General features: G+C 38.2%; 1 protein-coding gene across 4 annotated transcripts in view; it reads right to left on the reverse strand.

Annotated features, from left to right (window-relative positions):
• Positions 1-3934: 3934 nt before the first annotated feature.
• CCDC186 (coiled-coil domain containing 186) overlaps positions 3935-27956 on the reverse strand; it is a 59320-nt gene continuing 35298 nt past the window's right edge. For 2 of the 4 annotated variants that reach the window (XR_004810349.2, XR_007406717.1), the window contains 9 exons: positions 26974-27116; positions 24026-24281; positions 22930-23119; positions 21888-21968; positions 20202-20412; positions 18701-18920; positions 10790-10870; positions 5156-5346; positions 3935-4092 (listed from right to left, as the gene is read on the reverse strand). Coding sequence is in view for 2 of the 4 variants with exons in the window: in XM_035708163.2 (XP_035564056.2) it covers positions 5925-5930; positions 10790-10870; positions 18701-18920; positions 20202-20412; positions 21888-21968; positions 22930-23119; positions 24026-24281; positions 26974-27116 (1188 nt within the window). In the remaining 2 variants the exon portion in view is untranslated. Of the gene's footprint in view, positions 4093-5155; positions 5347-5909; positions 5931-10789; positions 10871-13851; positions 18061-18700; positions 18921-20201; positions 20413-21887; positions 21969-22929; positions 23120-24025; positions 24282-26973; positions 27117-27956 lie in introns of those variants that run through there. The other 2 variants (XM_035708163.2, XM_049103102.1) reach the window with 2 other exon arrangements.

The raw sequence follows: 27956 nt of genomic DNA on the forward strand, positions 1-27956 counted from the left end.
CCTAGATACCAAAGCAAGTGTTCTGGGACGCCTGGGTGGCTCAGCCGTTGAGCGGCCACCTTGGGCTCAGGGCCTGAGTCCTGGGATCGAGTCCCACCTGGGGCTCCCTGCAGGGAGCCTGCTTCTCCCTCTGCCTCTGTCTCTGCCTCTCTCTGTGTGTCTCTCATGAATAAATAAATTAAAAAAAAAATTTAATATTCTTTACGAGGAAGGGAAACAGCTCCTTGGGAAAATTTCTCCTACTAACCAAGGAGAAACCATCCAGCAGGGGAGGGACCGAAATGAGCATGGCTTTCCTTTCCAGGGAGGCAAGCAGTGGGGAGAGACCTGGCTCCCAGGGGCAGGGAGGGAGCGTGGTCTCAGCGTGGGGAGGGGAGGGGGGCTGCACGGGGATCCCCAGGGAAGAGAGGGCTCCGTGCCCAGCCAGGGGTAGCTGGGCTCCAGAGGGAGAAGGCAAGCCGGGCGCCGGGTGCAGCCGCGGGGAGTGGGCCAGGGATGGAGGGGCAGGGACTGGGGGTGGGGGGGACTGATCCAGCGTGCTCTCCCCTTCCAGGGCACCCTTCAAAGGTCCACCCTGCATGCCTGGTGGCAGAGATGTGAGGCTCAGGAAGCAGGCCATTCCCCTACCCCGGGCTCTCCACCCAGTAACCCTTGTGGGACGCAGGGAGAGCCCAGGGCCCAGCTCCCCGCCTACAAGGGCAGAGGGTTTCTTGAGAGAAGAAAGGAGTGTTCAGGCATAATTTGGAAGCCCCTGAGTTTGATGTTTCCTTTATTGGGAAGCTGGATTTTTCTCTCCCACTTTCTCCCCAAAGCCAAGAAATAGATCCTTTGCTGGAAAGCTCCACTCACAGAGTGAGCGAATGGCCATGGTGGCAGTCACCTGCAGAGGCGCTGGATGGACATAAATGCTTTGCCAGCATCTCGGCTAACATCAGAGGCTACTGGCTCATCAGAAAGAGAACGAGCCTGTGTCTGCAAAGGCCCTGGACAGATCTGGAACACGCAGAGGGCTTAGGACACAGGTGGGAGGAAGGGGGTCCTGTAGGAGGACACATTCTTACTTGCCACCTCTGAATCCAACTCCCTGTCACCTCGATAAGGTGTCCTTTGAGACTGTGAGGTCCTCATCATATCTCTGCATGACTCCTTTTCAGGCCACATGCCCTGCTGTCATCTCAGCTGGCCCTGCTCAAATCTGCAGTAGGCATCTGCCATGTAGAAAGAACAGGGGAAGACTTTTTTTCTGAAACCAAGGGCCTCAGTTAGCTACCTTTGGTTTCTCTCCAGAAATTATAACAATTACCTGGTTATAAATAATAGAAAGAAAATATAGTTGTGACTATTAGCAAATCATATTGAATATAATAAAATTCCAAATCGTAAAGCAGAACCTGCTAGATTTCTGCTTCATGTGCTGGGCACATGACATTAAGGGAGCTCTTCTGGTTGCCTGGGTGGCTCAGTGGTTGAACGTCTGCCTTTGGCTCAGATCGTGATCTTGGGGTCCTGGGATTGAGTCCTTCATCAGGTTCCCTGCAGGGAGTCTGCTTCTCCCTCTATGTCTCTGCTTCTCTGTGTCTCTCACGAATAAATAAATGAAATCCTTTTTGTTGTTGTTGTTGTTGTTTTTAAAGAGCTCTTTTCCAGGAGGGTAGTTCCTTTCTGCTTATGAAGACTCCTTGATTAAACCCATCCTGAACTCCCTCCAGATAGGGTAAAACTGAGCTAGACCTCAGGATTAAAAAGAGTGCCTTCCATCTGAGACTCAGGACCTTATCTTTTAAAAAATGAAAATAAGGGCAGCCCTGGTGGCTCATCAGTTGAGTGTCTGCCTTTGGCCCAGGGCATGATCCTGGTGTCCTGGGATCAAGTCCCACGTCAGGCTCCCTGCATGGAACCTGCTCCTCCCTCTGCCTGCCTCTCTCTCTCTCTCTCTCTCCCTCTCTCTCTGTCTCTCAAGAATAAATAAATAAAATCTTCAAAAAATAATAAAAATAAAATTAAATTTAAAAATGAAAATAAGAGCAATTGATTAAATCATTCATGTTTAGTCCAAAGCCTCCCAAATTTTGGAGCACCAGAAATGATGCTCAATAGCCCAAAAGAATGATTTCTGAAGTTAAGAAGTTAAAGATTTAGATAGAAATAGAGTTCCTTGTCCCTCCTCAGAGTGGAAGAAAGGGAGGTTTGAGAAGCAGATCTGCGTGATGTAAGGAAGAAAGACAGTGTCCCAGTGTGTTGGGCTCATCCTCTTTAACAAATGTCCTGCAACGTGCCTGAAAGATTGTTGTCCTTTCTTCCAAATGTCCAGACTTGAAAATAAAACTTTCAAAGGTTGGGAAGCTTTTGCTATTTTTGGTTTAGGGATCTGGGCAACAGTAGAATTACACTCGTGATCTGCTAGATGATGCTAGTGCCTGCGGTCCAGAATCACAGGCTCTTCAGAAGGCTGAGTATGTGGAAGAACAAGGAAGAAAAATCCACGTTACAGAAAAGTTCTCTCAGGGTCCTGCGGACAGGCCACCCACCCCGTGATGAGAAGGAAGGGGGGGATGCACCTTCTCGGCTGGTGAGGGTTAGCTGGTTTCATAACATTCCTCTGCCACCTAGTGGCATTTAGAGCATAAACTTAAGTCCCTCAGAACTTTCTAGGAGCTTCCATGAGGATTAATCTGCAAGGCTTTTATGAATTATCTTTATTTTTCACATAAACAATTTCAAAAAACAACTCATGAGGCTCATCAGAGAGAAGGTGGATAAGAATGGACTCGGGTCTGTGCCAGTGTGTTGGGTGACGACCCCAAACCACTTTACCATGGGTACTGTGCCTGATAATTTGAGTGGGTAACAGCTTCTTCTTTCGCCATAATGTGATCCACAGTGCAGAGACCACACACACACACATACACACACACACACGTAAAAAAAAATCCTTATTATCTTTATCACTAGAGGCAAGGAGTTCTACAATAACTCTGTGACTATGCCTTTATAATTTGTGCTACTTTGGTAATTCTTTTATAAGGATAAGGCCAAATCTTTAATTACATCATGCCATTTGCATGATTGCAGTCTTTTTCTTAGTGTCTGTGACCTTGCATTGTTCCCAAGCTTAGAAGAGCCATGTTTAATGCATGTGTTCTGAATTATATGTTACAACAGCTAACACTTGTTCAGTGCTCATGCTGTGTGACAGTACATGGCGTGCCGTATGCTATTATCTCATTTGGATCTCATGACAACACCACAATCTGACTCTCTCACCATCATTAAGCATATGAGGAAACTGAGGCAACTAGATCAAACAGTTAGATCAAGTGATCAAACCCAGGTAGTCTGATTGCAGAATATATACTCTCTACCCATTTCACCATAGCTTCCTTCAAGTTCATATGAGATTCTTGCTATTGGAGTTTTTGATGGTACAGAACTTCTCTTAATTTTTCTGGCTGGTTAAATTGTTTGTCCAAGCATGTCACTACACAAAAATATAAGCTCTTGCACCCTAAGAATGCCAACTTTATTCCAGGAGATGGCTGTCATATTTGTATCACATATCACATGATGTCAAGGTCTTCCTAGTACAAAATCAGTGGCCTGGAAATAAACAACACATGGGAAAGACTTGTTGCACATTTTCGACTAGCAAGACTGGCTTAAGATTTCCCAGAACCATTCCAGGGGAAGAACTTGTCAGTGGAAAATGGTGTAAGGAGCTGAAAATGAGCCCAGATCCAAAGTCAAACACTGAGTCCCTTGTATGCAAGCAAACAAATTAGGAACCTAACTTTTTTGATTACTAAAACCCATTCTTTTGACAAAACTAAAAAAACAAAACAAATATTAAAACTCAAAACCTTAAGCAAAGGGTGATAGCATAAAAATAATTATTCAATTTACACATTTTCCAGTAAGCATAGAATGGTTCTTTAATGATTTGACATAAATGAAATAATTCAGTTTTGTGCTTTTAAAACTTTTAAAGCCATTCGCGGGTTTAATGCCAAGTGTCACTAATTCTGCTAGATGGTCTTGTCATCTCAGGGTGCTCCTTAGACTGTCTGAAATTCATCTGCATTTAGAGAAAGTACGCTGAGGATAAAGTAACAAGAACAGTCAAAATTGATAATATTAAGGGGACCATACTCCATAAAAACTTGTATTCCCATCATTTGAGGTTATTTAAAGGGTTTTCTTTTTTTTTCCCCAACTTTCCTCTTTAATGATTAGGTACCAGGCAGTAATTCATTACATTCATCTGATGAATCTGTAGCTCCCTACTTGACTATATTTTTTGTACTTTCCATGCATCTTTCAAAACAGATATTTGACCCATGTCAATTAATTAGATTAGAATAAGAAATGTCAGTAAGTAAGCAACTGTACTTGGCCTCGAAATCCTGGGTCTATCTGGATAATATTTTTATTTTACGACATGTAATGGAATTTAGAAATGATAAACCATACTCCTTTCACATCCAAAGAGCATTAAAGCTCAGAGAGTTTTTATCATGGGTGTTGGGAAATCAATCAACCAAAGTAGTCAACACAAAAATCTTTTCTATGTCACTGGATTTTTAGCAAAATTTCTGCCAAGGGAGTTTTCTGTCACAGGAAACAAAATTGTTTTAAATATAAAAATATATTTATAAGTAGAATATATCATTTAAAAATAGAACTTGAGGCAGTGCTAAGACAATATCGTTTTCTGTGATGCATTAAAATGTGGTGACAAAGCTCTGCTTCCTTTCAGTTAAAATGTGGCCAAATATCAAAAGGCAGTCCACTGCCAGGACAGGTCTTTGTCCTTGTGGAAACCAATATCTACTTGCATATCCTTCTAGCGAAGAAACCGGCAAGGAGTGGAAAGCTTTCCTAGAGACTCTAACTGGCAAGAAATACATGCCATTTTTGTATATTATAATTATCATCATGTGGTATATTCTTTTTCAATCACCTGCAGAGTAAACTGTATCTTAGGCTGCTCAAATTAATCTGAACCACCCAGAGAATTTGTGACCAGTACAGAGATCTACTGTGATATTGTTTATGTGCCTGTGTTACTTTTCCTTTGGCATTGTGTAGTTGGCCTTCCAACTGCTTAGACAAATGGTAGTTAAGAGAACACCGAATGATTTATAATTCATTCACTTACTCGACAAGTGGTGGTTGTGCATTCTTTTTTGTGCCCGGACTGTGTCAGGACTGAGGATCCTGTTGATTAGGAATTTGGTGTCCTGGCTGAGACCATGCAGTCTGTCTGAGGCCATGGTGCAAATTCTGACTCTGCCACTTGCTAGCTCGGCGACCTCAAGCACATTGCTTAAACTTACTTAGCTTGCTCATCTGTAAAATAGGTTTTTTGCATGACTCAAATGAGTTAACAAACATAAGTTATTTTTTAAAATTGATTTATAGTAGCATCCGCTATTTGCATTAACACAGCAATGAAGTAGCCCAGTTGGAGGTAAGGCATTTATTTGCCTCTACCCTTGTGTAAGCCAGCAGAACACATAGGTAGATGTAAAATTGCTCCTAGTCCATTGTCAGAGGGGGTTCATTTGCTAGTGTTGTCATATTTACTGATTTTATTAAAATTGACCTGTTTAGAGAACCTGGGTGGCTCAGTTGGGTGTTGGGGCTCAGGTCGTGATCTTTAGGTTGTGGGATTGAGCTCTCATTTGGGCTGGCACTGGAGTCTGTTCGGGATTCCCTCTCTCCTTTTCCCTCTGCACCCCTCTTCAACTCACATGCACTCTCTCTCCCTAAAAAGAAACAAACAGGGGATCCCTGGGTGGCTCAGTGGTTTAGTGCCTGCCTTTGGCCTAGGGAGCAATCCTGGAGTCCCGGGATCGAGTCCCACGTTGAGCTCCCGGCATGGAGCCTGCTTCTCCCTCCTCCTGTGTCTTTGCCTCTCTTTCTCTCTATGTCTATCATGAAAAAATAAATAAATCATTTAAAAGTAAATAAATAAAAAAATAAAAAGAAACAAAAAACTATAATTGATCTGTTCAAGGCCTTGATCAATACCACTGGAGCTCTTATCTCACCCAAGTCTCTTAGGGTAGCGCCTGTGCCCTGGTGGAGCTTGCTGGGTGAATTGGCTGCAGTTTGATCTGCCTGATTGATAGGTCACCTCAAAATGCCTTGTTCTGACTCCACTCCAGGCCATTTCTTGGAGACACCACACTTGCTAAGTGCCATAATTTCTCACAACACATTTCTATTTGGCTCACATGCTTCCTAGATTTACCCAAATGCTGGTCCTTTTGCTTCATGGTCCTTAAGAAAGCAGTAAGGTGGAAGCACGCTCAGAGGCAGATTGTCAGAGGCTGGATTTCCTAACCTGGTCCTGTTACCTCTTTTACTGTTCCCTATGTCCCCGCAGTCTAGATCCAAGTCACCTAATCGTCATCTTGGTTGTTACCATATTCACATTCTATCCTCATTTCTCCTTACCTCTACTCCCTGCTACTGAGCCACTTAGACTCTAGAAAACACTGAGCATTTAGAGCTCACAGTTTCTTGGTATGTCAGATCAGTAAATGAAAGCAGCTCACGCAAGCACTCCACTTGACATGGGGTGACAACCAGTTTCCAACTAAACTTAGGAAAAAAACAAATTCTTTGAGGCAAAAATATTTTGAAATAATTTCTCAAATTATTTTGAAATCACCCTTAGCTTGAATTTATTGCTTCATGCTAGTATTTTAATCTTTACTAAAAATGTCCACTGTTGGTATTCCCAGTATCTAGAACAGTGCCAGACATATTCGGTAAATATTTGTTGAATGAATTGAAGTGCAGTGTGCCTGGTTATGTCAGGTTGGAAATATAAGGTTGTTTGGAAAAGAGATGAAAAATTATATCAGGGATATAATCAGGCTCCTAATAGGAAGTGGATATGGAAGCGGATAGGAACCATATCCAGAGTAGAATTTACTCGTTCATTCATCCATACATGTATTCATTTAATAAACACATACAGTACTTAATATTTGCCAAGCACTATTAAAGGTGATTTATACATAGTAACTAATTTAGCCAATCCTTCCTCTCTATAGGGCTGAATAATCAGATCTTAGAAATTGAAATGAAGTTTGAAAAACAAGAGGCGTATAAGATTTCTATGGGTATCTGGGAAGAAATGTGTAACTGACGACTTGTTTCATAGTTAGAACAACTTATTGTGGGCTTATTCATTCTAGCAGGCCCCATGCTCTATGCTTTATATAATAAGCCCCTTTCATCCGCACAGCAAACATATGTTATAGGTGTTTTTACAGATACGAAAACTGGGGCTTAGGGTAGCTGTGGGTCCAAAGTCCAAAGTCAATTTGAAGAATTTGAACCCACATATATGTGGCACTACAAAGGTTTTGCATACTTGGAAATCATCTGTTTTCTTTATTTCTTATTTTCTTTCTTCCTCTTCCCATCCTCAACTAGTTTGTCAGCTGTACTCACTGGCAGACAAAACCTATTCTTTTACTGCAGGATCTCAGTGTCTAGATCAGTGCCAGGCATTTGGTAGGCACTGGAGAAATATTTGTTCCATGAGTGAATAAATGGACTCCAAAGTCTTGCGGGGATGCCACACCGTCTTCTAATTTTAGTATATGTGCTGCCGAAGCGAGCACTCCACACCGTCTTCTAATACCATCAACTTCCACCAAAGTAATTTATGATGACTTACAGGCTTATTTTCCCAATTTAGTCATTTTTATCAGGGAAAGCATATATTTGATATTAGAGACCTCCTTCAGACTTTTAGAAACCAGTCATGTTGAAAGAACATGGGCTTTGTGAAGGCATACGAATGGCTAACAGGTGCTCAACATTGCTAAACATCAGGGAAATGTAAATCAAAACCACAATGAGATATCACCTCATACCTGTCAGAATGGCTATTATCGAAAGGACAAAGAGTAAGTGTTGGTAAGGATGTGGATAAAAGAGAGCCCTGGTGCATTGTTGGTGGGAATGTAAATCGGTACTGTCATTATGGAAAGCATGATGGAGTTTCCTCAAAAAGTTATAAATAGAACTACTGTTTGATCCAGCAATCCCACTTCTGGATATAGACCCACAGAAGATATAATTGGGATCCCATGTTCACTGAAGCATTACTCACAAAGATGAGGTATGGAAATAATCTAAATATCGATTGATGGAAAAATCCATAAAGAAAATATAAAATTCAGTGAAGTATTATTCAGCCTTAAAAAAGAAAAGAAGGAAATCCTCCAATTTGGGACAAAATAGATGAACCTGGAGGACATTATGCTAAGTGAAATAAGCCAGACACAGAAGACAAATACCTTATGATTCCACTTATATGTGGAATGTAAAATAATCAAATTCGTAGAAGCAGCAAGAAGGTGATGGTTGCCAGGGGCAGGTGGGGAAGGAGAAATGAGAAGATGTTGGTCAGAGGGCAAGGTTCTAGTTATGCAGGATGAACGAATTCTGATGACATAATAGCCATGTATAGCAGAGGGACGATAGTTAACAATACTCCGTTGTACACAATTTGCTAAGAGGATAGATCTCGGGCAGCCCAGGTGGCTCAGCAGTTTAGCGCTGCCTTCAGCCCAGGGTCTCTAGGATCGAGTCCCGCATCGGGCTTACTCCATGGAACCTGTTTCTCCCTCTGCCTGTGTCTCTGCCTCTCTGTCTCTCATGAATAAATAAAATCTTTAAAAAAAAAAAAAAGAGGATAGATCTCAGATTAAATCTTCACACACACATACACACAATGGCAACAATGTGCAGGTGATGGATAAATTATTAAGCTTGATTGCACTGATCTCTCCACAATGTGTACATATTTGGAAATATCAAGTTGAACACCTTAAATATATACAATTTTATATGTTGATATCTCCAAGTGTTTAAAAAATAAAACTGATATATAAGCATAAAAACAAAAAGGATACGGGTTTTGAAAACAGGCCAACCTGGGATTAAGTCCTACCCTAACTTGACCAGCAGTAAATCCTGGGTGGGTCCTTGAACCTAGAGGGATTGCTGCTTTTCCATGGAGCCCAGAGACCGATCTAATCCCTCTTTACCTAGCAACTCTTCAGTTCTCTGCCAGACACAGTGCTCTTATCTCCCCAGAATTCTCCCTTTTCCAGGTTAAAAAAGCCCTTATTCTTTTCAATCATTTCTTAAGAACATGGTTTTCAGAGTCTTCCTCCGCTGGGTCACCCACTCTGATTGGCTCATACATTTCAGTGTCTCCTTTAAAAAATAATATCTGTGCTTGGGGCCCCTGGGTGGCTCAGTTGGTTACACGTCTGCCTTCGGCTCAGGTCATGATCTCAGGGTCCTAGGATTAAGTCCTGCATCAGGCTCCCTGCTCAGGGGGGAATCTGCTTCTCTCTCTCCCTCTGCCCCTCCCCAACTCGTGTTCTCTCTCTCTCTCTCTCTCTCTCTCAAATAAATAAAATATTTTAAAAAATTAATGTCTGTGCAAAATAAATGTTTGCTAGGATATAGAGCAACTGGGACTCTTATGCACAGCTAGTGAGTGTACAAATGGTACAACCATGTTGGGAAAATTGGGTAGTTCCTACTAAAATAGACGTGTGTATCTTGTGACTCAATTATTCTAGTGCCAGGCATATGTGCACTAAATATATATCCATTTGCTTTATCAGAGACGTGTACAACAATATCATCGCAGCTTTGTTCCTAGGAGTCCCAAACTAGAAACTCCCCCAAAGCTCATCAATATTAGTCTGGATAAACTGTGATATACCCAATGAAGTACTGCACAGCAAAAGGAATAAATGACCTGCAACAATACCCAACAACATGGATGATCTTTTAAACAAAATGTTGACTCAAAAGAATACCTCCTGTATGGGTACATGCATATTGAGTCCCAAAAAGTGGGGTAAAATAAATCGATGTTATTAGAAGTTAGGAGAGTCATCCTTCCAAGATGGGTGATGACTGGGAGCATGAGGAGGGGTTTGGGGTGTATCAGTCAGGATTCAACCAGGAAAAATAAAGCACTGGGTGTTGATTGCATAGCTGTGTTTGGTTTAGCAATTTATTAAGCTGTATTATTTATGATATGTGCACTTTTCTGAAAGTATTATTATTATACCTGTCAATACAATGAGAAGTCAATATATTAGTGTGGATGGGACCCCAACCTGTGGCTTTCCATTGAAGCAACTGGGCAAACACAGTTACTCAGTTTCTTCTGTGTGACATTCAAGGCTGTTCATGGCCTGGCTGTTGGTAGATACCTTCCTAAGGTCCCTTCCATTCCTATGGGTCTCACCATTTTTTGATAAAGGTTGAACATGATAAAGGCTGGCAATGCAAAATAGACTCATGTTTCTGTGCCAAGCAGAACCACTAGCTATTCCTTCTACACGTTTCCTGTTACCATCTCTGAGACACCTACAGGACCCTGAGCAAAAAAGGCATGGGGGCTTCTTCCATCTGGACTTTTCTAGTTTTCCTTCCATATGTTGTGACCTATGCATGAAGGCCCTTCTCAAGTGATGATGTCTCTTCCAGCAGGAATCTTGTCCTCTTCCCACTACCATCAGTGCTATCTCAGGGTGCTGGTTCCTTATCACCTTGTTCCAAGCAGGGGACTTGTCTTATCTCCCATGGTGCTTTGCATATAAATAATGATCTCGTATGAATTGTTAAAGGATAGAAGAAGCAATGATATCTTTGGTGTGATAAACATTAGGTTTCTGAGGTCAACTTCTTATCTTTGTGCCTTTTCAGGAGGTTCTACCACAGACGTCACTCTCACCTTCAGTAGCAGTCTGGGTCCAGTCAGGAGAAAGGCACCACCTGGGAGGTTCAGCCAGAGTTGAAGACACAGAATCATTACCTATGGTAAAAGAGTAATTATAAGAAAAGTCTAAGTGGTACGCTAGGGCTGAGGGGGGCTACCTGAGGAAGCACAATCTTGGAAGCAGTTCAGATCTTGTTGGGGAAGCTGTGGATCAGCCCACCGGGTAGCAGAGATGTTAGCTGGTTTGGCCAGCCTGGAGCTGGTCTGGAGTTGCTTGGCAAGCAGTAACCAGGCTGCCCTCCCAAGTGCAGACAGCCAGGTGTGGAAGTGCAGTGGCTATGCTGTGGGTGACTCTCTGGACCACAAGTGACTGTGTGTAGTCACTTTAGTTTCCATGTCGAGAACCTTCCATGCAGGAAGGTTATCGCCAAGTGCTAAAAGGTTGCAGAGGGATGGGTGGGGCAGGGTCCATGGGGTGTCCTCACAAGTCTGAAACCCAGTCCTTGCCAGAAATTTCCAGAAGCCTCTTCCTCCTGTGATGTACCTCCATTGCCCTCTACCGAGGAAACTTAACACCATGCTTACTTACAGGGAGAAATGGTTAAAGGAATTCTCTTGTTTATCACAGAGTAGATATTAAAAAATGCATTGGGATCTGAGAGGCAATAAATCAATAGCCCACACACCTTCCACCTTCAGAACTTCTTGAATTCATTTGGTTCCAGGTAGGTACAGAACCAGGACGGTGTGAGGATTAAATTAACTGTGTTTCAGGCACTATTAGAGTCAACAGTGGCTGAAACTGCAAGAGGCTTTTACTGAGGTGTCACCTCTGGTGAATGAATCACTTCCAGGCCCAAAGGCCTTTTTTCTGATTTTCAAATGAGGAGTTGCACTGGGCAGGGGAGGGTTTGCAACCCAGGCTATAGAGAGCTGAGAAAAACAAATTGAGTGTTTCAAAGAGCTACACTCTTTCAAAGTTTGAACTTTTCAACCACTTTTTATTTTAGTGATAAAACATCTTGTCTTTTATGATATGATGCTGATAAGTGCCCATTCCTTTTGATCCTCACTTAGCAAATAAAAGTCAATAAGCTCAGAATTTTGTTTTTGAAATTTTACTAGTCTGTGGAACTCCGGGACTGGATGTTCTCTCTCTTGAAGCACTCTTTCATCTCTGGAATCTGTGCTTCTAAAAGGCCTACCAGTCTCTCCTGCTTTATCACCTATGCTAAAGTAGGCAGAAGAAACAGGAAAGGTGTTCCCTTTGGCAACAGTAAATGTGGGTCACAGAAGATGAGCACAGCCCCTGCACAATGAGGACTCAAAAATACATGAAGCAGTTCATATTTTAAAGATATTTTGTAAAACCTAGGACAACCACTAAAACATTTTAAAATGAGGCCTAACTCAGAAACCAACTGTAGAGATATAATTGCATCATACAAAATATTCAATTAATCCAAAGGTAGGAAGACTATCTAGGAAAGGATGAAGAATTGACTTTACATGTGTGTCTTGCTGAGCAAAATGGACTAGTCTTAGTGTCAGCAAACAGCCTGAGTTCTATCAAGACACAAATTATTTGCATTAGGAGCAGTATTTGAGCTATCTATACTCAAGAAGAGTTTCTTGTGGGGGTATCTGGGTGGCTCAGTCCATTAAGTGTCTGATTTTGGCTCAGGTCATGATCTCAGGGTCCTGGGATTGAGCCCCACAATGAGCTCTGCACTCAGTGGGAAGTGTACTGAAGTTTCTTTCTCCCTCTGCCTCTCACCCCACTGTGCCCTCTTCCTCTAAAAAATAAAATCTTAAAAAAATAATAAAATCCATCAGTGGCATTTGTGCTTGACAGCTTTTGGACTGGACCTGGTTTTTGGGGAGCTGAGACCTAAGGGGGCTCTGGTGAAAGATAAGCCACTGAAAGTGTTTCTCCCATGTGGTTGGGCAGAAACAGCTCAAATCTGCCACAAGAGTAACAGCGGTGATGGGCATTTCTGGTTGTCTCACCTAGTCAAAGCTCATAAAGGAAACCAAGAAATAACAGGTAGTATGGCAAGATTAAGTGATATTTTCTGGGACCAGCAAAGTGGGAGGGTGCTGAAGATACACACACACACACACACACACACACACACTACTTACTGCCCTTAGGCCATTATTTATTAAAAACAAAGACTACAGTCAAATGATATGGAAAATCACTTCTGTATTTAATATATTCCCCAAATTATTGCAACTAGAAGTTGATCATCAATAATCTACATTTTTTATTTCAGTGGATCCTAAATGGACAATAGGACTATTTTTGCAATGCATTAATGGTAAAGATTCCTCCCTTTTTTGGGAGTACAAATTAAGGGCAATCAATCTGGCAAACAGCATGGCCTTTGGGCATTCAAAAAGTAAAATAAGGCTGAAAATTCCTTAGGAATAGAATACTTCTTAAATGCATGGTTAAAAAAAAAAGGAAAGAAAAACAAGAATCGAGTCTCTTACATATAATGTAGGAATTAAGGGTGCATCTACCTACAGGGGCACGAACATCAAGTCTGTTCACATTGGTTCACATTGTTCTCAAAGAGAATCTCTAAAACAGCACTGGCACTTGTCAGCGAGAGGTATCCTCTTAAGCTTCTGGCACTCAAGAAGTGTGTACTTGTTCTACATTCATTGACTGGAGCAGAGTTATTAAGAAAAAAAAAAAACAGATACAGATATAAGTTCAGTAGAATGGTCTTTCCCATCTCACGCTTGAGGGTCACACTGACCAGTTAAGAACTACAAGCCCAAAAAAAACAAAAACAAAAAACCACCACAGCCAGTATCTGTTTTCCTCTCTTCCTGGACACATTCTTTTCCTTGCAAACAAATCCATAGGCCCCCAGAAGCAGACTATCGAGGATGTTAGGCAAGTTTCCTCTATTCTATTAATTTTACTCCTCATTCCAAGGATCCTGATTTTAGGGGATTCTTTCCAGTAGTGAAGGTATGTGGCAAAATTTAATTGTACCAGAACTGGGAGAGGAACAGAAACCAACACAGTGTGAAATGAAATAGCTACCACACATGCTGACTTCATGAAATTAATGCCATTTTGATCTTTTTATTGAACATATTCAATCTTTATTATTAAAGCTAGATCATTTGAGTGAGTACACAGTTTTGTGGAAAAACGTGAATATATTACTGGCTTTATCAGTACAGCCTATGTGAAAACAGGCATGTGAAAATCTGCCTTTTGTAAAATGCCTAATTTTGTTAGCAATAATTAAAACACAAATTTGGAATAGAACCTGGCATTCAATTTAATCTGCTTGCTATTGTTCATTGACTTTTAATAATAATTGGTATAATAAAGATAATTGTAGAAAGCAAAAATTCCTAGTGTGGTTTAAAAAAGAAAATTCAAGCAATCTGAAGCAGCCTTGCCAACAGTCTGGAGAATCAGTCTGTTTAGCAAGTGGTGTATGTAAATAAATAATCAAAGATGCTATTAAAATACAACTTGGTAAACAAGCATTACCTATTTAATAAGTACAATATATACATAGAGTTTTCTTGAAAAGCTTCATTTTATACAGAAACATTTACAAAATGAACAGTGTAATCAAATTAAAGATTATCTGTACAATGCACACACACCTGTATATATATGAACTTTTGGAAGATAAACAAGTTTCATCATTGTAGTCAAAATGGACAGCCATATGCATTTTAAAAAAGGATTCCATCCCAGAAAATACATCTTTAATATACAATTATATTTTTCATTTATTTTCCTGAAAATTCTTCATATTTGGATTCTTTTTCAATTATTTTCTCTTGTTCAGAGCCTTGAATAATTTCAGGTTTCTAGTGCCACCAACTGGCGTTAAAAATTAACAATCTTAGTGTCAAAAAAAGATTGTTTTGTTAAAAAAAAAAAAAGGATATTGAAAAACAAGACTACTAGAGTCAACATTCATAAGGCAAACTAACCATACTGAGTAGCAACATGATTGATAAAAATACTTTCACCACAGTAGCATATATAACATTTACAATACTAATAGTTTTTAACATTTTGGATTTTTTCTACCAGTAAATCTTGGTCTACCTTTATATGAAAAAAATCTTTAGAAAATAATATACTGGTAAAACAAAGTTTAGGAACACACACGAAAACATGATTAGATTTAGCTTTATGAGCATCAAGTAGGCATTAACAATTTACTAAAATGGCAAAAACCAAATACCTTTTTATGGTCTTTGGATTTTTTTTCCCCTTTTTTTCTTAAAGAATAATTAAACCTCAAACTGTGACAGTTAGGGAATGAATGTGTAGACAGACCATGAAAACAGTCATCTGCTCTCAGCATACCCCAGAGCAAGGATTCATTTCCCAAAGTTGCATGCCACAGTGAGATTTCTGGGCCACTATATGCACAAATGGATTAACCTTTTTCTTACAGAGGCTGGCTGTAAGGCTGCAGAGGCTCAAAGGGCTGTTCCCACTGCCTCCCCACCACTGTCACTAGCTCCATGAGGACAACCACCACCCTGTCTGATCTGATCCCCCAAAAGATCCCAATACTCTGGATGCTGCCTGGCAATAGCAGGTTTTCAATACATGTGTTTTTTTAAGTGAATAAATAAAATGCTGGTAGCCTGATAAAACTGAATTCAATATAAATCACTTTAAATGAAGATAGAAAGTTAAAAAAAAACACACCAAAGTTCAAATCCATTGCTTCACTCAAATTCACTATTTTCAATCCTTACCACTTAACAGGCTAGAGTTTGAAAAGGTATGGGGAAAAAGGGAGTCACAGTAAGAATTCACTTCAAAATTAAAACCTAGAAAAGCATATACAGATACACACACACAAAAAAAGTAATTTCCTGCTCAAAGAAACCAAAATAGTGTAACTAAACAAAACAGCCTTCAATGTGTACAACTCAGAACAAATTTTCCCCCAAATCTCAGGTTTATCCGGACCATTTTTCCTTTTCCAGACACTCCATTCTTCTCTCTATATATTCAATACATTAAGAGAAGACTCTCTAAATCCTCACATTAGGAGCTTTTTGTGAATAAGTGTAAAGATCTGATATATGCACATCTTTGTATGTTACTTTGCTTGGTTCTAATCCGTACACAAAAAGATACAGTAGAAACTGAAGGACAAAGGAAAATAAAGCATTTTCTTAAAAAATTTTCCGTAGTTTCTGACATTTATGGGGGGGAGGGAGTAGCAGTGTCAGAATACATTTATAATAGCTTTCCTATAAAGTTGCATCACCATTTGACTACTCCAAATGAATGGTGGCACAAATGTTAATATTGGAATGTTTCACTTTTGTATATAGTAAATGTACATATTTTTTAAAAGTGCATAAACAAACATAGGACACTATAGATCTGATCATTATTTGGTCTCCATTCATATATTTTGTGTGTTGGAGGAAAAAAACAAATATTGTAGTGTACAAATCTCCATCACAGAAGTAGCCATGAAATTTAGTTATGCTGGCTACTCTAAGTAGTCTTTAGGATGATTAATAGTATGTCTAGAAAATGGGAAAGTAATCCAGATTTGATTGCACTTACCCTCTTACTTTATTTTGATAAATTGTTATTGGTAAAAAGAACACCACACATTATGATAAGACTAACACTTGTTACAGCTATTTAAAAAGAGTTTTTTGAACTTATATTTCCATTTTTAAAAGATTTTGGTTTTGGATGGCAAGACATAACTCGATATACAGAAAAAATAAGATGCTACATTGAATCCTCAGGAAAAAATTAATAGATTATCTTTTTAAACAATGCTGATTTAAAAAAATGTTAGAACACATTACTGGGACATTGCCACCATGAGCCCAGCTTTTAGAGCCATACAATTCTCTACAGTTTTTTAATTCATCATCCCAAAGCTTACTTCTCTGAAGGGAAGAAAAAAGGATGCAAAAATCCAAAACAAAAATGACGCTTGTGACAATATCTGCATATCGGCCAAGGTATTCTATTAGAGAAATGATCTGAATATAATGAAATATGAAAAACCACACACAGAAATGATAAGTGAAAAATTACAAGAGAAAGGAACAAAATTCAATGATGTGGAAATACTGATACTATGGCAACATTTAAGTGCACATCTTAAGATAAATATTGTAAAAATCCAATAGGATACATTAATTTGGTTCTAAGATTCCTTTGGTTATAGAGATGTAATTATTTTGTATTTTAAATAAATATACTGAAACACATCACATTTGGGGACTGTAAGATCACTCCACTGGAATATATAATTATGTCAATGCTAAAGAATGGTATTCAAATTAAATGGTTAACAGAGCCATATGCTGGATTCTCTTGGGAATTGCTTCTTCATAAATATCTTAAACATTTTTCTTTACAGTTGATCTCAGTAAAACGAAAGCATTTCAGTTTCAAAGAATTATTTGCTTCTCTAATGACTAATCTATTTTACATTTTTAAATACAACTGAATTCCACATCTTCTAAATGAACATGTTATTTAAAATCATATTTTTGTAACTAAAAATTTTAAAAACTCAACTATTAACTCAAACAGTTTGAATCTGAAAAAATGTAACTAACACAGATAAGGAAACCTGACAGAGGCATGCAATGTCTGATCGCTGCTAGCTACCAAGAGCTGACTTTTCTATTAGCTTCCATTAAAATTAAAAGATTTAAGGACTCATTGGCATCCCTAAAATGCAACCAAATGTTATTCTGGAATGTCAAATAAAATCTTCCTCACTTTAGTTTTCTTCCTGTTGGAGAAATAGCATATTACTGAATGATTAACACATGTCCTTTCATGCGTAATTTTAAAAAGCTGAATCATTTTTGACATTATATATTTTAGAAGGAAAAATATGGAGAAGGGGTTTTGAAAAGCCCTTGTAGTAATGTTCAGCACTTCAAAGGACTATTAGCAATTTCAGTTGTTCTGATTCAGTGACAGGTTGTCACTATACAAAAACAAATTTCATTAAAGTTTATGCTCTTACAGTATACACAGCAATGCATTTGTATTATAAAAGGATACTTTTTTATACAGATGAAGGAAAACAATTTTTTACTGGCTGACACACAAAGCAGGGAGAAGTTTCCAATACTGGGCATGTGGCACCTGCTCCTTTTGTGTGGCTTTTGTCTGTTTAATGACCAAGAGCTTTGTGTTAGGTTTTCTTCGACCTCTGTTCTAGTTCATGCTGGTGTTTAATGAGACGTTCTATTTCTGTTCCAAGTGTCTGCAGATTTTCCTTTACCAATTAGTAAAAGGGGGAAAGAAAACAGAACTATTAAGTATCATAAGTATACAGACTGAGTTCAAACAGTTTCTGCTTAAATTTTGACATTGAGAGGGTGAAGATTAATCTTCAATGCTTTGTGACATAAACGAGGTGCATGGTGGTTTTCAGTAAAGAAGTTCTGTGAATTTCAGAACCTTTTTACTGAAGCTACAGCAAATTTTGCTGCATTGGTTTGCTACTATATTTACAATTTTATTTACTATCAAGACCCAAACACAGAACAAACAGAATAGTTGGGTCAGATAAAAGCTGCAAAAAGAAAGTTGGAAAATACATTAGAATATGAACGCCTCAATTTTTAAAAACTGTCTCAGTGATCAATTATAATTAATTAGAACATAAGTCAAAGGCCACACAATACAAAGTAAACAACTGTCCAATAACTAGGCTGATTTTTTGCTCTGTTTTCCTTTCCTTGTTAAAAAAATTGTATTTTTCGATAAGAAATACACAAAAATTTTATCTCCAGGTAAAACGGCTACTTTGCATTACAGAACTCATCCATTTATATGCCAGCGCACACTATGAAAGAGGCACCATTATGCCATGCTTACTTATTGGTTGGTAAGTAAATGAGAAATACAAATACCTTCAAAGTAATGTTTTTTAGTAATGTATCCTCCAAAACAGCTTGTAATTTTCTGTTGATCTCCAAAGAAAGGTCCAATGTTAATCCACTATCAGCTGGATGGGATGTATATAAAGATGCCATAATGCCACCCCGTCTACTTAAATGGACTTTGTTAAAATCAGATGCCTCTGAAGAAAGTGTGCCTGATTCTTCCCGTAAAATATAACTCTGAATTATTCTGCAAAATAAAATGACACTGTCAGTTTACGCTTGCAGAATTAAAAACATTAAAATTTACAAAAGCCAACTAATCCTAAGCATGAAGACGATTAGCATAAAACAAGTATCTATTAGGTTAGGAACAGTAATATGTCCGAAAATAACTTTTCTTATTCAGATGGTGTCTTTTTTTTTTAAGATTTTATTTATTTATTCATGACAGAGAGAGAGAGAAAAAGAGAGAGAGAGAGAGAGAGAGAGAGAGAGGCGCAGAGGGAAAAGCAGACTCCGTGCAGGGAGCCCGATGTGGGACTCGATCCTGGGTCTCCAGGATCACACCCTGGGCTGAAGGTGGCGCTAAACCGCTGGGCCACCGGGGCTGAACAGATGGTGTCTTTTTAAAAAAGATTTTATTTATTTAAGAGAGGGAGAGAGCGTGTGCACAAGCAGGGGGGAAGGCCAAAGGGAGAAGGAGAAGCAGACTTCCCACTGTGTAGAGAGCTGGACTCGGAGCTCGATCCCAGACTCCTGAGATCATGACCTTAGCCGAAGGCAGACCCTCAACTGAGCCACCCAGACACCTCTTCTTTTTCTTTTAAAAATTATGGGCCAACTTTTTTTAAGTCTAAAATTATTTCAAAATAAAAATTAAAAAGTCATAGGTAAAGAGCTGCAATATATTTTAAAAACCTCTTAAAAGAATATGGTATTTTTAAGAGGAATTTTGCACAGCACAGGCTCTGGAGTCAGAGTTGGGCCCAGATCCCCAGCTCTTGGTCTGTCACTTACTGGATTAGTGGTGACTCTGGAACATTTTGTAGTTCAACCTGACCACCACCAGTTAATTTATTTATCCCTGAGTTGTAAGAAACCAATGAAATTTTGTTAAGTCACAGGCACAAAATCTTGGTACTTGGCAGGTGCCCCAAAAATTACCTAGTATGTCCTCCCCAACAGGAAAGAAAATCTACAACCCCATCTCTCTCTTAGAGCCACAGTCATGAAAACCAAAAGCTAAGTACAGCACTTTTATTAAATCCAAAGTTATTTTAGTATCTTAAAAAAATTAACATCTATTTAACTCTAGATCATCTTAAAGACCTGTGTTTTCTTCCATCTCTGTATTCCCACAACCTAGAGCATAGTAAGTGATCAATAAAAGACTGGGCACTGAATGGCTAAAATTAAGAATTAGTTCTTGAAAGATGGGTTCTTGATATGATTGATTTTTAAAACAGTAACTTTATCATACAAATAATGGTATTTTGAATACAGATTGTATTATCATACTAATACATACTTTGTTTTTTTCCTAATTTCTTCCACCAATTGTTTGATATGATCCTCCATAAATTCTATCTTTTCATTTTTCCGGGCATGTGCTTTCTGCAGCCTTACTATCCTCTCAATCAACATGGCCTTGTCCACTTCTGGAAAGTTATCCACAGCTACCGATGAGCCAGTATTTTCTGGAGATCGATCTTCTGTACCACTTCGAGCATTGAGGGACCCTGAAGACAAAGAAATCAGTTTAGATGTTATACTCAGCCTAGAGTCATCTCTAATCTTACATATTTTTTCTTCTAGTATGACTTCCAAATACTCAATTTAACAGACTCGGGCAGATAACACAAGTCATACCTGGCCTGAGTTCTTATTTCTGAATACATGAATGACAGAAGTACCAAAAAGGGCCAATTTATGTCTCTCAGGAACAGGATGAGGAAGTGGCAATAGAGAAACAAGAAACTCAACAAAACGTCAGAATAACAAGTGTGAAGTGAAACTGAGAGCCATAGACAGACAGACAGAAAAGACAAAATATAGCCAGCGGGTTAAACTCTGAAGCTAGTCTCCTAAGGTTCAAATCCTACTCCTCTGCTTTCTTGCTCCGTGACGCTGGACAAGTTATTTACCTCTCTGCACCTTGATTACTTATTCTTAAAATAAGAATAATATCATTATTTACCCCACAGGATTGTTATCCTCATTTAAATGAGTTAATAGATGTCAATATGCATATAAGTAAGCACTCAGTAAATGTCAGCTATTATTTTAATCAACATTAGTTGAGAAAAATTTCTGATTGTCTTTATCCTACAAACAAGTCTTTTTTTAATACCATTTTGCAGACTTATGACAAGTAATATACCCTTATCCAAAGTCACACACTAATAAATGACAGACCTGGGTTCTAAATACCTATATGTAATTTCAACCCATGTTCTTCCTACTGTGGGATCTTCCACTACTGTAATAGTTGATGTTTTTCCCCTAATGTGCAATTCCTGGGAGGGAGTGTATGTCATGGCATGCAAGGACTCTAGAATCTGAGAGTTCTATCACTGTAGATTTGGGGCAAGTCATGGAATCATTCATTTCCTCATCACTAAAATGTGAATTTTAATACCATGCAAGACTATTCTGAAGAGTAAATAATATGTTTAAAGTTCTCAGCATGGTTCCTGGCATTCCAAAATGATAAATACACTGATATTTTCCTAATTAGCATTTCCACAGTGATATCAATCATAAGTTTATGGGCTTTATTCATTTTCACTTTAGACCACAGGCTTTTTTACCATGGGAAAAACTAAAAGGTTTAAAAATGCATGTATACATAAAGAATCTTGATATACAATGATGATCATTTCATTAGTTTTCAGGTATTAAAAGTAATATAAAAGTAAAAAAAAAGGACCATATTATAATAAATCTCTATATGGATTGATATAACTCTAAATTTAAACATGGAAGAAGAAATTGTCATATAGAATAAAGAAGCAGGTAAGATAATAGGGTAGGGAGACAAATCATCCAGAACCCATGACAAACATGAAACCCTGGGTAATAATAAAAACTTATTTAACTAGAAATAATACCTTTTATAACTCAAAATGGAAAAAAAAAGCTTATCAACACTTTTTAACACATAAAAAGGAACTTTTTTTTACAGTCACTAGATAACTGAAACGTGGTTTTTTACCTGATGAACTAGAACGACTCCCCATGCTGCTAACTTCTTTATCATAGCTTCCATTCTCAATCTGATCTAATTTTCTTCGTGCTACAGGAAAAAGAAACAAACTACTTGTGACAATTACCACGCAACCATTTGCCCCACTATCTCTGATTTTAATTGTTAAAATCATTTTGGCAAAAATGGGTTAAATATAAGAGAAATTTATGGAATGGATACTTTAGACAGGAGGACTACAGTTGTCATTCATATAAAATGATATCTAGAAATGTACAGGTACATGTAACCTGTCTGGGTCTCAGTTTCCTATAAGATGAACGGTTAGAGGAGCCTGGGTGGCTCAGTTGGTCAAGTGTCTGCTTTTGGATCAGATCATGACCCAAGGGTCCTGGGACTGAGCCCGCGCCAGGCTCCCTGCTCAGTGGGAGGTCTGCTTATCCCTCTGCTACTCCTTCCTGCTCCACTGTATCTCACTTTCTCTCTCAAATAAATAAATAAAACAAAACAAAACAAAACAAAAAAGATGAAGGGTTAGGGCTCAATGATCTCTAAGAGGTCTACAAAGTGGGGTGCAAGAATCCCAGATGCTGTACAAAATAACTCATAGCATGTATAGGGAGAAAATATTAGAACTTCCATTTGTACTTACATTTCATCTGATCTTTTGATATTTCTATTTTTCTTTAATGTAGAGTAATATATGTTTAAAATTTATAAATAAACATATATAAATCTGAGAACAAACAAATACTTTTTACTGATTGGGGTAAGTGATCAAAAAAGTTTAGACACTACTGCCCTCAAGTATATTCCCTACTCTCACATTTTGGGATTCTGTGAATAAATGTCCTTTAGCATAGAGGATGTTATGGACTATCCACAGAACTACAAGAGGTTTAGTGATTTGGTTTATAAACTTTAATACATTAAAATGAACATACGGAACAAATCAGTGTGGTACAATCTGATGTAAAATGTATTTTTTCTATAAATCCTTAATGAATAAAACAATGCCACATTAAGGTCTAGGTGGGAAAGAATTTTATACCTTGCTGGAGTTGTTTGGTAAGATCTTTGACACTGGAGGCATGTTTACGTCTTTGAGTCACTAATTCATCTTTTAGTTCTTCGACCTGGGTACTCAATGCTTTAACTTCTGTTTGTCTACAAGTGAGTTCTGCCTGCAGGGTCTGGACCTCCTCTTTTCGCAGTTCTTCCTCTTTCAACAATCTACTTTCCTAAATAAAAAAAAACCCCACCAATTTTAATACCTGTTTGTTTCCATTATTGTTCACAGTTTGAAACCCGAAAATACAAGGTCCTTGATGGTACATTCTTCTAGAATTGCTCCTTACCAGGTTTTGTTTCCTGTGTTCCTCAAATTCCTTGTATAGGAATGAAGGGGGGCATATTAATGCATCTGCCATTTTATACATGCAACACAGTCTGTCAGAGGGCTCTGTATATTTTGAACTGAAATCTCAAATCATTTTTATGAGTAACTTGAAGACACTCTCATAATGTAGAAATATTAAACCACTTTTAAACTATAAAAATACAGAAATTTGAAATACTTTTAAAAATATATAGTAATTCCAGGGGTACCTGGGTGGCTCTGTCAGTTGAGTGCCCAACTCTTGATTTAGGCTGAGGTCCTGATATCAGGGTTATGAGATGAAGCCTCATGTCAGGCACCACACAGTGAGAGTCTGCTTGAGATTCTTTCCCTCTTCCCGCCACCCCCCTCTCAAATAAAGAAATCTTAAAAATACACACACATACACACAGTAATTCCAGTTAGGAATGACAACCCCCCCACCCAAAATAAATAAATAATTAAATAATTAAAAAAAAAAAAAACGAATGACACAGACCATGGTTTTCTTACTTTTAAAAGTGAAATATTTTTTCATAAGCATTTTAGGAAGATATTTTACTACAAATTATATAAATAGTAAGAGAAAAGGACATTTTAAGCAAGTTGGAAAGAAAAACTGACACTTCTCACAGCATTTGAAATTACCAGAAAACCAGGCCAATAAAAAAGAGAGCTCAACTTAACTACCAGTACATTTATACTAACAGGAAAATTTAACTTGTGCTTCTTATGTTGCTTTAAAAATTAAATATAAATGTATACTTACCAGATTAGTATTTGTCTGTTTCATTTGTTCACACTGGCTTTGTAACTGACTTTCACTACAGGAAAGCTTATCAAATTGTGACTGCAAAGAATTTGATTCAGATTGGAGTTGTGCATTCTTACTAGTGAGCTTTTCTGTAAATAATAGTAACTCAGATTCTCTTTTCCTACTGCCTTCGATGTCTTTTTGTAGGTCATTAATCAAAGAATTAAGACTTTCCACTTCTTCTTTCAAATTTTCAATTTCTTGTTTACCTCTAAAAAACAAAGTTTATATTTAAGAAAAAAATAAACTATTAAATAAAAAACAGTAAATTAGTGGTTTTGGATTCTCATCAAATAAAATACTTTATAAAGGTACTTTTATTCATTTACTCAAATTATTTATTTGGATTTGTGGAACTACCTAACATATGCTAGGAACTAAGAGCTTCAAGCGTGAATATGTAAGACTGACAGAGGCCCTGCTTTCAGAGTTTTCAAGTCACTAAGGAAATTACACATGTGGTGAAACATTTTTGATGATGAAAGCACAGAGAGGATTGCCTAACTAGTATAAGTGATGTTTAAGCTAATATTTAAAGTAGGGGTTAGCAAATTTTTCTGGTGAAAGGCCCAGACGGTAAACGATTTAAGTTTCTATGGCATATGGTCTTTGCGGCAACTGCTCAACCCTGCTGCTGCAGTGTGAAAGCAGCCATAGATAATTCACGAAGGAATGAGAGAGCTGTGTCCCAAAAAAAAATTATTTACAGAAAAAGGCAGTGTGGGCTGGATTTGGCTCCTGGGCCACAGTTTGCTACTTCCTGATCTGAAGAAAAGTAGGAGTGAGTGGGACAACAAAATATGTTCCAGGTAGAAGAAACAGTACGTGCTAGATCTGGGAAGGGAATGAGAATGACTTTCTTGGTACTAACGAACACATGTTCAACACTGATGACAATCAGGACAGCACTACATCCTCAGCACCTAACACAGCGCATGCACATAGGAGACAATCCATCCACACTTGTAAATAACTACTGCTGAAACCCAAGAGTGTGAAAAGAGAAGGCACAGAGGGAGAAGCAAGATCACTAATGATCTTACAAGCCATCCTGTGGCATCTGAACTTACTGGCTAGTCCCTGAGGCAATGGGAAATCACTGAAAAGTTTTGAGATTTCCTTTTGAAAAAGATTATGCTAACTGATAGTGTAGGAAATGGACAACAAGGGAAGTAAAAAAAAACAAAAAACAAAACCAGTTTAGAAATTGTGGCAGTTTTCCAGATGAAAGGACAATGTTGGCAGTGGTGGGAGTATGAAAAATAAATGGACTTGAAAGATCCTGAAGAGTTAGCATCAATAATACTCTGTGAGTGGTTAGATATGTGATGGAAAAGAGGAACACCAAGGAGGACGCCCAGGTTCCTGGGATGGAAAATCATGTAGATGCTATACTCACCACTCATCTGAGGAACATCAAAGGAGTATATGGGTAGGATGAATCAGTATAGGACATGTTAAAGAAAGAGGTGCTTTGACACCTGTGTGACTGGGGCTGAGCGAAAAGGGCTGAAGATAATGACATGAGGTCCTGCAGCATACTACAGGAATAGTTAGCATCACGCAGGAGTATCATAAAATAATAACAGAAGAGTTTTATGATAAAGAGAAGGCTGCCAAGGAGACTGAGAAAAGGAGTAGCCAGAAAATGGGGAGGAACACCAGGAAAGCATGATAGGAAATGAAGCCACAGGGACAAAGCATGTCAAGAAAGACAATGTGCTTAATGGTTTTAATACTGAAAATCCAAGAAAGGCTTAGTCTGAGAAGTGACTGTTAGATTTAAGAGGTATTAGCAGTTTTTAATGGGATGCTGGCATAGAAGCTAGACTGCAGTGGAGAGGGATAGAAGGAGAAAGGAAGGGAAGGCAAGGAGGAAGAGTTTAGATGATTCTACAAGGATGTTTGGTTGTTAAGGACAGGAAAAAGGTGAGGTAATGTTATAGGAGTTTTGACGTTTTTAATATTGATATGTAGAAAAAACAAAAAGTTAAGTAGAGAGAGGTAAGAGATACAGGATAAAGAAGAAATAATCCAGAAAGACCCTGAGAAGGCAGAAGAGCATAGGATCCACAGAAGTAGAGAGAACAATTCAGTTCAGAGGGGAACAAGAATATTCCTTATACTAAAGAAAGAAGAGAAAAAAGAATGGTTGCAAGTTCATAGAACAGATAGAAAGAGGTTATGAAGAATAGATACCTGCAGCTCCCGTTTCTTCTCAAGTAAATAAGAGGTAATCACCTGCAAAGAGTAAATAGCAAGGGAGGGAGACCAGAAGTGAAAACAAAGCAGGAGGATGTGAAATAGATGCTTCAAGGTTGTGGAGAGGCTGTGACTAAGGACATATGGATGGATTAGAGGTCATTAACATTTCCAGTTGAGGCTGCTAACCATGGATTTATCACAGCACCAACCTGGATGATGGTGAGATTTTTAGCAATACTGAGCAGCAGACATTGGTACAGTATGAAAAAGAAGGATTCAGGCTGAATCCAGGCTTTGCCAGGTGATATCATGGTAGAGTTTAGCTAAATGGTTTTACAAGAAGCCAAGGAATAATGTCAGCTCCTGCTTTGCTCTACAATATATGCAAAGATGCAGATTATCTATATACCTTTTAGAAGAAGTACTTTAAGTAGCATAATTTGAATATTAAAGAATGAATTAAGAAAAAAACATTGTGTTTTGCAAATTGCTACTTCCAATATTTAGAGAATATAAACTTGGATTTTTAGAAGCCATAAAGCCAAAAGTTCAAATGAAGATAGAAATTTAAAATTTTTTAGCTCGTAAAATTATAAAATTATTCCTGTTTAATGCAATAATTACATTTAATAACAGAATCTTGAGATAGAATTAAAAAGCCTATTGATTAGCATAAACAGAAGTTGCTCGGTTTATACCTTTGATGCTGCTCCTGTATCTGATCCACAATTTTTACTTTGTCCAATAAATTCTGAATTTCAGCTTTTTGTCGATTAATAATTTCCTTATATTTTGATAACTCATCTTCTGTTCTTAATCGTTCATCTTCTAGACATTTCACCTATCAAAAATCATAACCAAGTTAGACTAAAAACAAAATTTACTTGTTCCTTAATTATTTCATATAGTGATTATATATTAATAATCCAAGCTAGGAGCACATGGGTGGTTCAGTCGGTTAAGCACCTGACTCCTGATTTTGGCTTAGGTCATGATCTCAGAGTCATGGGATCGACCCCCAATCAGGCTCCACACTACTATGCAGGAAACCTGCTTAAGATTCTCCCTCTCCCCCTGCTCCTCCTCCACCACTTATGAGCTCACACATGCATTCTCTCTCTTGCTCAAAACAAAACAAACACACACCTAAATTAAATTCTGGAGCAGAATTAATTAATGTGAAGAAAACATAATGGGATGATAAGAATGCCGGGGTTGAGTCTCAGATTTCTCATGATTTAGTCACGGGACTTTTAGCATGTCATGTTGTTTTGGCTAAATCTCCATTTCTTAACCTGCCAACAGGATATACCTTCCCCACCTACCTCAAAGGACAGTCACAGAGAACAAATGGAAGGGCACATGAAGGACACTTTGAAAATTGTTAAATGATGGCAAAGTCAAGGTGGCTACTTAAAAGCCTATTTCTAAATAAATGAATGATATACAATGATATTTCACATTCATATTAAAAGGGATACTATTTTTACAATGAAGACTACACTAGATTGTTAGAAATTAAAACTGTACAAGACTATAAGGAGAAATATAAAATCCGTTAACTTCTGTCACTCAGTTCTAGAGTCCAACTATCTTTCCAATTATTTTGCTGATACAACTGCCTTACATGAGAGGCCCAAAGATAAGTGACAGAAACAGCAAATGTGCTATAAAACAGGAA

This window comes from Canis lupus, chromosome 28 (assembly GCF_003254725.2).
Source record: "Canis lupus dingo isolate Sandy chromosome 28, ASM325472v2, whole genome shotgun sequence".
Classification (NCBI taxonomy): Eukaryota; Metazoa; Chordata; class Mammalia; order Carnivora; family Canidae; genus Canis; species Canis lupus.